At 39.1% G+C, this 12,050-nt stretch overlaps 1 protein-coding gene across 1 annotated transcript; it reads right to left on the reverse strand.

Annotated features, from left to right (window-relative positions):
- Positions 1–257: 257 nt before the first annotated feature.
- On the reverse strand, positions 258–8,352 carry LOC135250640 (plasma membrane ascorbate-dependent reductase CYBRD1). The gene is made up of 4 exons (XM_064327161.1): positions 7,638–8,352; positions 6,769–6,977; positions 4,568–4,722; positions 258–1,043 (listed from the first exon to the last, which is right to left on the reverse strand). The coding sequence occupies exons 1-4, from the start codon at positions 7,822–7,824 to the stop codon at positions 746–748; spliced, it is 849 nt and encodes a 282-aa protein (XP_064183231.1). The 5' UTR covers positions 7,825–8,352; the 3' UTR covers positions 258–745.
- Positions 8,353–12,050: the final 3,698 nt, after the last annotated feature.

Raw genomic sequence — 12,050 nt, forward strand, 5'->3', positions numbered from 1 at the left:
TTCAATACTGGGAAGAGCAATTGCTGATAAAATAAATTGTAACAACAAATGTATATGTATAACAATACCAATAAAAACACAAAGTGCCCTTTAAACAAATGCAAACATTTCAAAAACAATCTTACATTCAATAGCAACCATTCAGAATTTGCGACTGAATATTTCCAGTGATACATTTTATGCTGCGCATGCATTCATAATTTTCAGCTCCTGTAGTACTGATAAAACTAAAACAAGCTGCAATATATATATATATATATATATATATGAATGTTACTAATTTACCTAGAATCAGGCCTAGAATCACTTTTTATGCATGATAATTGTAAGTTTTCTACAGCTCCACCAAGTTCTGTAATGGTAATGTAAGTGGCACACAGGGCTGAGAGAAGGAAAAAATAATTGTCCAATTTTGTTTGGAATTCGGTGAGAAGCAACTACTCATTAAAATAGCTTCTCAGTTATTCAGTTTCAGCCAATACGGTTGTTTTGCAAAGCATTCACATTTCATGCCATTTAAATGATGAAAGTGCCTGAATTATTGTAACTTTGGTGATTAAAGCCGTTTACCAGAAAGTCGGGGAGAAAAAAAAACATGGATTAAATACAGTAGCTCAGAATCATACCAAAGGGAAAAACAAAAACAAAACAAACTGTGTGCAATTGCTGTTGGGAGATACATTAATTCCTGGTCTTATAAGAAATGTATGTCATGACAATACATGGAAATTAATGTATTATGAAGTTACACGGTCGACCTCTGTCCTGGATCATCTGGTTTACTGTTCCTCTTACGGGTATCGCAGTTGGCCTCTGGGTCATAACAGTCAGTGGGGCTGCATGTGGACAGAGCCATGCCCCCCATGGTTCTGTTGGCGTCTCCCTTATTGTTGTGTTGGCTGCTGACAAGCTGCTCACTCGGGCGTTTCCAGGAAGGGCATGTGGCAATCCGAATGACAAGAGCTCCAAAAAGCATAATTAACACTCCGAGAACATTTACAAAAGTTGCTTCTGGGGGGGAGTCCTTATACTTAGGATTTTTCCTGGAAAGAAAAACAGGATTTTAAAAGAATAAGAATAGACCTTAGACCTATTCATAAGAGTTTGTGCTGCCAGACTGATAATACCTGTTTGAGTTAGTTATTACATTTAAACTGATTTATTGGATTATTTACCACAGGTGGTATCAATCAAGTTGTAGGAACATCTCAAGTATGATCAGTGGAAACAGGATGCACCTGAGCTCGATTTTGAGTGTCATAGCAAAGGGTCTGTATACTTATGTAAATGTTTTTTATTTTTAATAAATTTGCAAAAACTTCTAAAAACCTGTTTTCACTTTGTCATTGTGGGGTACTGTGTGTAGATTGATGAGAATAAAAATTAATTTAATCAATTTTAGAATAAGGCCGTAATGTAACAAAATGTGGAAAAAGTGAAGGGGTCTGAATACTTTCCGAAGGCAAGGTATTTTAACACGTTAACAGTAATAGCATAGCATTCATGTTACCTACCTTCCTCCCTGTTTCATACGCCCCTGATTAGCAATGAAGAATTTTAATAATAAGTAACGCTGACAATTAAAAGTTGATAACACGGGATACGATGTTAACCTAATATAACACACAAGATACTAAAATATACAGCTATGACAGGACGGACAAGACATACAGTACACTAAATAGAAACCCAATATGATATAACAGTTATGAACATATATGACTATGAGGTGACAGGTAAGATGCACATGCAGGATTATTACTGTACATATATCCACAGGGCTAGAGGGTATCTCACAGAAGGTGAAAATTTAATTGTGACATTACTTACAAGTCATGTGGAGAGAAGAAGAGGAAAGAGGGAGGATAAAAAGGGGGATCTCCGAGACCAAGGCAAGGCAGATGTGCTAGATTCAAAGCTAACAAATACAGCTTGGACCAGACAAGCTTGAGCAACACAGAAAACCTTTGCGGACGTCAATGCCAGCACGAACCCATCGGTAGTTCAAGGCAGAGTTCTTGAGCGGACAGAACACTCAGAGGTAGGGACGTGTCGTTCGTGAACGATTTGTTCTTTCTGAAAAAACTTTTTTGGTGAAACAAAAGGTACTGACTCCCTTCCATGTAAAGATTAGTTAATTTAGCTCAGCTCTCAGTAAGTTGCAAACTTGCCATTAACTGAAGCTGCAGCAACTCCTATTTAACAATTTTCACCATTGGGCTGTGTAGCAGCAATTAGCCAACAACAGAATTGATCCACTTGAGTGTGGTGTGCTCTCCGAGCCCCTCCTGTCTGTGTGATCAAAAGCAACAGTGCCTAAACTGAAAGGCAACGTTTAAGAACAAATACGTAAAGGAACCGAATCCGCAATGAGTTAGCTATGCAGTTGCTGGAGCCCTACCATCTCCCTCACCCAAATGTCTTTGTATTGCAATGACAAACACTTGCCTGCATGAAACTGAAAGCAACTGGCATACAATTTAACCCCGTTTTTTGCCTGCATGATATAATGTAGCCTAAATAACGTGAATGAAAGTGTATGTTTTCAGTATCCATTTCCCAGTGGATTCTATACCAACAAAGCAACGCTTTCATTAGAAATAGTGCCGCACTGCTAAATATTGTGCCCTTTTAATAAAATAGTCTATAGATCATATTGTTATCTTAGGAAAAACACATTTTCAAAATACAAAAATGCCAAGTTACTCACACATGCAAAAAACGGTCTATAAGTCTTGTAAAATTTAGGCCTGCCAGTGAAAGTACTGATAGCAAAATTAGGCCAAGTTACAATAAATACTGGCTATTTTAGCTCACACAAATTACAAATTCCAAAGCAATGCTGCTACCCAATGTTTCCTAAATTTTTTCAAGTAACTTGGCCCTGTGTTTTTTCATCTTACCATTTGAAGAGAATGTGGTCATTGAATGCATATGTCACATTAAAGTGTCAAATGGCAGTCATTTATAGTGGGAATAATCAGCAATTCAGCTGTGTTACACATTTTTTTAAATGACAACAAAATATGTCTGAAACAATTGTCTGCATCCAGTGCTTTGGGTATATGAAAAGCACATCATGAATAAAATGCATGAATTAAATAGTTTGGTTTAGAAAATTGTAAATAGTAAACGGACTGCATTTATATAGCGCATTAATCCAAAGTGCTTTGTGTTCACAAATAAGATATTTTATTCTTTTACATTATTGAAGAAAGTATACTATTGTACTTACAGTATTTGGCAAAACTTTGACTAGCAAACCTATAGTGTATTAATTGGGCTAATGTATGTCTAAATAGGTTTGTAAAATTCAGTATTTATAGGCATAAATATTTCACATTTTTATATGTATTTATTTATTCTCCCCTTCTGTCATAGGAAAATGGTGTCATGAGGATAATTAAGTATTCTGTGTTGTTATGACCCCCGTTGTAAGTTTGTGTTTACATTTGTTACCTTTGCATGTGTTTCTTCGTCCGGTTGTCATTGGTTCTAATTGGTTGTTTCCGTATCCGGTTGCTCGGCTTGAAAAAGCCACCATTTGCCACCAATCAGCGGAGACTAGCTCGTCAAACTTGTGGTTGGTGTGGTGTGTTTAGTGACTGCTTCATTTGACTTTGCGTATCTGACCCTATCTTTGTTTGACTCCAATTCCCGTCTTGCCCTTCTGGTTTCATGTATGACCGTTGACTTGTTTCCTTCGAATCTGATTCTTTCCTTAGCCCTTCTAGTTTGTTTGCCCCGTGATTTTGCGTTTCTGACCATTCGCTTTTTTTTTTTTTGTTTTTTTTTGTTTGCTGATTGGATTTTGTGTATGACTGTACACTCTTTTTTACCTTGACTCACGTTTTGCCCTCTGCTCACCGTATAGTGCTCTGGTTAGTTAGTGTGTTCCTAGCTATTTAGGCAAATTAGATCTGGTTGAATTATTCAGCTGTACAAGACAATTGGACATACTTTGTCTCCTGACCGTCATCACAAATTTTAAAAGATAACCATGCCAAACATGATTACAGTACTTTAAGTACAGGTTACGGGGAGATGATGAATTATTTCTTAGTGGTGCAGGGAAACTCAGAAACGCAGTACTGTAAGATTCTAATAGCATGCACACACTTTTCCAGACCGTTTGGGTATTAGAATGGTATTTATTAAGCTGCCTTGAAATACTAAGTGGGCCTACTAGTTGTCAGTGGTGCTCTACAGAAACAGAGCGATTATCGGGGTGCAGAGCTGGTGCAGTCTGAGGCTATCATCCAGCGGGAGGTCAACACCTCATGCATGGTTTACAATGCACAAACATTTGGTAACATGTCTCCACTGGCCAAAGGGAGCTAAAGATCCAGAGGGGAAGTGGTAGATAAGGTTGGAATGTTGAAACTAACAGTCTGCAAAGGAATAATGCATTTTATATTCTCATAGAGGAAAATGAAAAAGGATTGTCAATTGTCTTACAGTGCATACAAACTAAATTCACCAGATTGCTAAACGATTTCATGGGTCCTATGTGTTTTCTCCTTCAGGTAAAACATAAAGATTCCACTATATTATACATAATACTTACAGACCAAAAATGAGCTTTTCTGTGATTCCCATCAGTGCAGTGGCAATAACGCTGGTAAAGATTAACAGACCACTGTAGACGTGAACTGGCATGAAGGCAGCTCGCAGGGACCCTGGGGTGATGGGCACCAGGTACACACACAGTCCCAGAGCAATCTGTTGATTACCAGAGGATGAACAGAGGTAAGTGAGGTCAATCTGCCCTGGTACTATGATACTTTTGTCTCAAAAATAATGCTTTATAGACACATATACTCACTCTTTGACTTTATCCGTTGACCTTATAAATTTCAAACACAGAAGTTCAGGCATAATACAATTTCGTTTAAAAAATGAGATACCGGAGGAGGTCAATGTATTTGCACTGTATTTGCAATGTATTTGTATCTGTACTATGTATTTGCACCATATGAACACAGTAAAATATTCTTTCCCCCCCCCTCCCTTTGCTGCATCATTCAGTTTCGGAAACAGCACACAAAAAAACTTGATTTGAAAACTCCAGGTCAGCCTGTACTAACTATATTATCCTATATGTCTATGGTACTAACACTGCCAAAATTGAATTCCTGATAACAGGGCAGCTCACTATATTACATTGCAGGCATTGGCGTAGGAACCGGGTGGGACGGGTGGGACGTGTCCCCCCCAATGTTTGTAAAGAATCGAACTGTCAACCCCAACCATAACTGATCCCTCTCCCATGTAAAGCTTTCATACAATAAAGGCTGCAATAGCAATAAAAGATGACTTCAAAATTTTGTGGAAAGGTCTGTAACGCCTGTAAACATAACGTGAATTATTGACTCCCCTCTTCACACAGTAGCAATGATTTAACCCCATGGCACCGAAAAGTTTGAGCTTACGAAAGCACAAATGGGATATGTAGTCAACAATTAGAGGTGATTTCTCAAGACGATCACACTATGGACTTCACTTCCCATACCCCTTACAGAAATAAAAACGGTATGAAGAAAATTTAGGATAGCGCTTCCGATTTTGCTTGTGTCTAAAGTTCTGTGACGGAAACAGCGATAGATTTACCCGTAGACATATATACATAGACGCCGCATTGGCCTTTGAATCGTACGTCAACGTCGCCGCCATATTGGTCCAGGCAAGACTGACCTGTAAACAAATACAAGTAAACGGGGGAGCTGCGGTTTTTCTGATTAAAAAGCATTATAACGTTTACATTTCTCAACCGATTTCAATGAGTCGTTTTTATATTCAAGGGTTTATGATCTACGTGGAGTACAAGCATCTCGATAGTTCGCCCATAATCGCTGCTAGACGCTCAAGAGAGGAGTGTGTATCAACGTAACGGTTTACATGAACTGAATTACTTACGTGGTGGAAAATAATTCATTGTCATAAGGAATTGCCACAGTTAATTTTAACCTGGCAAGCTGGCTAGAAAGTAATAAACGCATTGCTAGCTAACTTGAGTAGGATTGTAAGAATCAAATAACCTTGATTGTAAGGCTAGCTTGTTTGCTTGTTAGCTACCTACCAATATTTTCTTGCAAGTCGTGTTTTGATTTTGAACGAATTAAACTGAACATAACCACAATAATTTTAACCTGGTAAGCTGGCTAGAAAGTAATGAATGGATTATTAATTTTAGCTGAAACGTTTTTCATTAGAACAAGCTTGATTTCTTGCTATTTGTTTGCTAGCTAACATGAGTAAAATTACAAGTTTGTTTTAGCTATTAATATCTCTTTTTAACGTTAGCGCTCCCTCAATATTTTGAACATGTGCATTTGTCCCCCTGAATTTTGTGTTTTCCTTTACATTTCCACCATAAATTGATGCAGAAAAGGCACAAATTGGTGCATAAAAATTCACCAGAATGGAGGAAATGAAGTGTTTGATGCTCAACATTTCCTGGGGGAGGACCCCCAGACCACCCGCTTAATCTGCCCCCCCCCCTGTTAAAAACGAAACCTACGCCACTGATTGCAGGCATTTAGCAGACGCTCTTATCCAGAGCAAGTTACACAACTTTATATAGCATTTACATTTTCTCCATTTATACAGCTGGATATATACTGAAGCAGGTTACCCATTATACTACACTACTGCCCACTACATCACTGCTTTATCTGGGCATGCCATGAGGAAAGTCCAGAAATATGTTTTAATTTCATACCCTATTTCATGATGCAGTTTGCTCAGATAAACATCTTATCCACTCACCTGTAGGCCGTAAAGAATGACAGCAGCCAGACCCACCCAACTGTGCAGACTGTACATGTTGGGAATGTCTGCAGCATTGTGGAAGTCAAACACTGCTACCACAGATACCACAGCAAAAACAAAAGCCAGGATGTTCAGGCCAGCATGAATTAACTTCATCATAAGCTTGCTGCACTTCCATGTCCATGGGAGTCTGTACACCAGGATGGCTGAAACCAAAGTCCAAAATTAATTAGAAAGAGTCAGGACCCCATAATAAAATTTGGTTATGAGACCTTAAAGGAACAAAGGCCACTGTGCCATGTAGTTATTTACAAGTGACAATACATGTCAGACACCGCTTAGTTATGTTATTAAATTATGACAATATCCTGTATAGTTAATGACTTCTTCTAAAACAGACGACACAACATCATGATCTCAAGATTTTTTTAGCTATAGCATGCCGACATGAATGAACGTGCACATGAGAAAGAGACCCTATAAAGTTATCCTGTCTGGATTCTGTAGAGGCTCTCTAAATAATTAGATAATCTATTATTCACTAATACAACATGAGCCTCAAACTAAAATGAAGACTGACATAGTTCAAAACTGCAATCCCAGCTTGCTCATTCAATGTAGATTGGCTAAATGTGAATACACAACATAACAGAACCATGAGTTTGGCAGTGCTTAATAGTTATACAGCTAACTACTGTTACCTATAAATTATCACGCTATAAATTCGTTCAACGCAGACAACGCTATGATCCTATTTGCCTATCAATCTAAACGTAGACCAGGCATGTCTGGTTAGCAAAGAGACAAACGCCAATCGCAGTTTTCAATACATGGGCAGAACCTATTAAAACCGTTGGCTCTCTCACCGATTCCCTGTATGAAAACAAATCCGGTAACAATCAATACTGGGTGCCAGTTGAATTCGGCCAGTCCTCCGTCCCATGCCAGGCCTTCTTTAAAATACAGTACCCATCGCAGAACAAAAACAATTGAGACGAAGCCGACTGACACGACCGCGACAAGTAAAAACAGAAACTGTTTGTAATTTTTCATCTCAGCTAGTAAAGCGGAAGATGAGGCGAACTTCTTCCTTTGGGGTAAAATGAGTGCAAACTCGAGGAATTTTAAGACTTTATGCTGTGGGTTGGGCCACTTAACAGAAATCCCTGCGTGCTTGTTGGTTTGGAATTTCAGTCGTGTCAATTCACACTGGACTAGTATTACCTGACCTCACGTGATTTAACGTTATCGCCATAAAGTTAGTTTTATATTGGAATGTTCGGACTTTCAAAATAATAAATAAATAAAATAAATACAAAATAAAAATATTCGGACTTCCGGCAACAATAGCTCGCGAACGAAACGTCCAAATAAAGGGCTTTCCCACTGGACTTAACCCTGGGCTAAATGCATTCTAGAACCATTTTAATTGTGGGCTAACTGGCCTCTTAACCCTGCACAGACGTTTCACACTGGCAAATTCAAAAGTGGGCTAACCCCGACTTTAATCTAGGGTTTGCTAGCAAGCAATCCGCTCTTTAAAAAAACTGTCAAACTACCCGCTCGTCAAATTTGTGTGCGCGGCTACACTAAAGTGTTACTTCGGTAAGCACAACGTCTGGAAAAGACAGAAAGAGCCATTCTTTTCATGTGGTATTTAGAAAATGAACTAGCCCAATGTAGTAGGTCAATAAATTACTACTGTCAAGCCATCCGCTCTACACGGCGTATAGTGGTACTTCGGTAAGCACAACGTCAAGAAAGACAGAAAGTTTAGTAGTATGTCAATGAATTAATATAAAAATATACGGAACAATGCGGAGTATTCTTTTCTCCTGGCATTTTGAAAAGGAATACTCTCGAAGGACAATAATATATTTTACTTTACTGCTGCAATTTATAAAAGCGCATTTTTCAAGATTTACCTAGGCCACACATAGCCTACGCCAAATTTGTATTAAACCAGGCTCAGAGTAAGTGCACACCTATGATGAAATTGTTTTTACCACAGTATTATAATAATTACTTCTGGGATATAACAAATACAAAGTATGCGAGTGTGTTACATAGTCCACAATTTCTCTGGATTTGTGAATGACAAAGGTCTAGACTATATGCATACCCTACTAAATAATAGATTTTTTACGGTACGATTTGAGGAGATATGACGACTAAAGGTCATTATAACGGTATATAGGAAACTGCGGTCACGCCATCAGCACTTCGAGAAAGATCGGTCAAGCAATCTAAAAAGTTTGTGCGCGGTCTTCGTCGCTCTTTACGGTAAACCGATTGTGACACAATTCTACCGCAGATAAAGGTATTACTTGCGCTTTCAGCACTCCAATAAAGAAATAAAAAAATAAATGAATTATAATATTTTGTAAACTCCAGAATGCAGTGTTAAATACTTCAAAACTGAGATTTAAATACTCAAAAATAGCTATTACGTTAAATCTATTAATATTATATAAAATGATCAATTCAAATAGTTTCGCGGAAATTAAACTCGATTTTTGAAGTCCCAAGGTATACGTGCAAAAGTGTTTGTGGATTTTTACTGTAGGAATCTGGAATTATTGGATCGTAAAATACTCAAAATGGTCATTAAATTCTATACATACCTTTTTTTTAATGCAATAAACTAAAGAAATCAAACGGTTTCCTGCAAAGTCCAATATATTCTTAAAGAAAACCTTCCAGATATTCATGCAATACAATCCAGAGCATGGTATACATGCTATAACATCACGGCAATGAGCTGATTTGCGACACACATATTCAGAGCTAAATTAACCCTGCATCAATACTTGAGATCAATGTTTTACTCACGGTATGTTGTGACGAGTGACGGCGAATCATAAAGCTAGCTGGCCAGTTCAGAGGGTTTTGGAAAAACCCTATGTCTACACTGCGGGACGGCACCATTTTAAAAAGTAAGACAGGGCTAAGGAGATTAATTTGATTTATTTATGGTTTTACGTTAAGTTCAGCTCATTTTTACCATTCAACTAAAAACATTTAACTGGGCTGCAATTCAGAGTTTAATCTGTTACCTTAGATACCAACTCGTAGACAGAGGATAGCCTATTACGTGTCAGCCGACCCAAATTTCTAAGAAATAAAATGAGGCGAGAAATATGTGTTAAAATAGTTGCATACAGCTTCTGTGAATAAGCATCGGCTGGTAGCCAGTACTAATAACTTCTGTTATAACGAGGGGTGCATCAACAAGCAAGCGGAGTTGTGTACTGTAGCAAACGCGTTGGGGTGAGAAAGCGCTGCTTTCACTCACTGAATGCAGTTATAAAGAGACCAAAGTTTCCAACACGCTGGAATATAAAACGGTATTACAAAAGTAAAATTTGACATATTATACATTGTTAGAAAGCTTATTCTGTCACCTATTAGATTGATGATGTGTAGATCAAGCCAGTTTGTACTACAAAGTTAGAGAACACCCAAAGCAACATATGTGGTATTACAAGCTGACGTCTTTTTCTGGAGACGGACCAGAAGCTGCTGCACACGTGTTGTTGACGGCGTTGTTGCACTTTTTAGTACAGTCTGGCTTGTTTGAGAATTTGTTTATTCAGTAGGTGAGAGCATAAGCTTTCTAACCAGGTATAACAGCACGTCTATTTTTGGTTTTGGAATATCGTTTTTTTAGGTCAACCGAAAGTTCTCTCATAATCGCATTAAACACATTCGCTCTTTGTTAGCACTAGCATTCAAAGACGCTGGACCTGACGAAACGTCGTGAAAGAATTTGCGTAATATCTTGTGAAATACTATTATTATTGAGGACTTCTGGGTATGCCTACGCCATATGTTTGTTGATATACCTAGCTGACAGCGTATTCATTTGTAATTTTTCATTTGGAATACCGTTTTATCGCGTTCACTTCCGCATTCATCTATATCCTTTCTGGTGGCTGGTGAGGACATACACGGACCGCATCACGTGTGCAAAGCCGACCAATGCTGTAACTTCATAATTCACATTTTTATGACGTCACGTCCCCATTCATTTTCAATGGGAAAAATTGGCCAAAAAAAGTCATATTTCTCAAAAACTGTGCAGCGAAACTTTCCACAAAGTAATAGCACACGATTCCCAAATAAGCCGGTCAATTTGACATATGGCACGTGTGTGTGGTGCGAAAACTCTGGGAGGAGTAGCGGTCCAAAAAATGGGTGGAATAATAATTAGACAATTCCTGCAAAAATTGTGAAGTGTGGTTGCCGCCAACGCAAAGTCGACTTTGTGCTGAACGGAGTGAACAGTGGTAGGTAGTTGCTATGATGTCTGAGGCAGTTGCTAGGGTGTTGCTAGGTGGTTCTATGAAGTTCTAGGTGGTTTCATGGAATTCTAGGTGGTCGCTAGGGTGGTGCTAGGTGGTTGCTATGGAGTTATAGGCGGATGCTAGGGTGTTGCTAGGCAGTTGTTTTGGTGTTCCAGGTGGTTGGTAGGGTGTTGCTAGGGTATTCTAGGTGGTTGCTAGGATGTTGCTAGGTGGTTGCTATGGAGTTATAAGCGGTTGCTAGGCGGTTGCTAGGCAGTTGTTATGGTGGTCCAGGTGGTTGCTAGGGTGTTGCTAGGTGGTTGCTATGGTGTTCTAGGTGGATGCTATGGTGTTGCTAGGTGGTTGCTATGGAGTTCTAGGTGGTTGCTAGGGTGTTGCCAGGCATTTGCTATAGTGTTCCAGGTGGTTGCTAGTGTGTTGTTAGGTGGTTGCTATGGAGTTCTAGGTGGTTGCTAGGGTGTTGCTAGGGGGTTGCTAGGGTATTCTAAGTGGTTGCTAGGATGTTGCTAGGTGGTTGCTATGAGTTATAGATAGTTGCTAGGGTGTTGCTAGGGTATTCTAGGTGGTTGCTATGGAGTTATAGGTGGTTACTAGGTTGTTTGCTAGGCAGTTGTTATGGTGTTCCAGGTGGTTGCTAGGGTGTTGCTAGGTGGTTGCTATGGTGTCCAGTGGTTGCTAGGGTGTTGCTAGGTGGTTGCTGTGGAGTTATAGTGGTTGCTAGGTTGTTGCTAGGCATTTGTTATGGAGTTATAGGCAGTTGCTAGGGTGTTGCTAGGCAGTTGTTATGGTGTTCCAGGTGGTTGCTAGGGTGTTGCTAGGTGGTTGCTATGGAGTTCTAGGCGATTGCTATGGTGTTGCTAGGTGGTTGATTTGGAGTTATAGCTGGTTGCTAGGTGTTGCTGCATTGCATGTGTTCCAATGGTGCTGGGTGTTGCGGGTGGTTGCTATGGTGTTCAGGTGGTTGCTAGTGGT

The sequence above is a fragment of the Anguilla rostrata genome, chromosome 3 (genome assembly GCF_018555375.3).
Source record: "Anguilla rostrata isolate EN2019 chromosome 3, ASM1855537v3, whole genome shotgun sequence".
In the NCBI taxonomy this organism is placed as follows: Eukaryota; Metazoa; Chordata; class Actinopteri; order Anguilliformes; family Anguillidae; genus Anguilla; species Anguilla rostrata.

Excerpts from the sequence above, each read along its gene's own strand:
- LOC135250640 (XM_064327161.1), bottom strand. The coding sequence starts at position 7,824 with ATGAAAAATTACAAACAGTTTCTGTTTTTACTTGTCGCGGTCGTGTCA. Across the intron at positions 4,723-6,768 it reads TCATTCTTTACGGCCTACAG|ATTGCTCTGGGACTGTGTGT; the intron begins GTGAGTGGATAA and ends GGTAATCAACAG. Across the intron at positions 1,044-4,567 it reads GAAAAGCTCATTTTTGGTCT|GAAAAATCCTAAGTATAAGG; the intron begins GTAAGTATTATG and ends TTTTCTTTCCAG.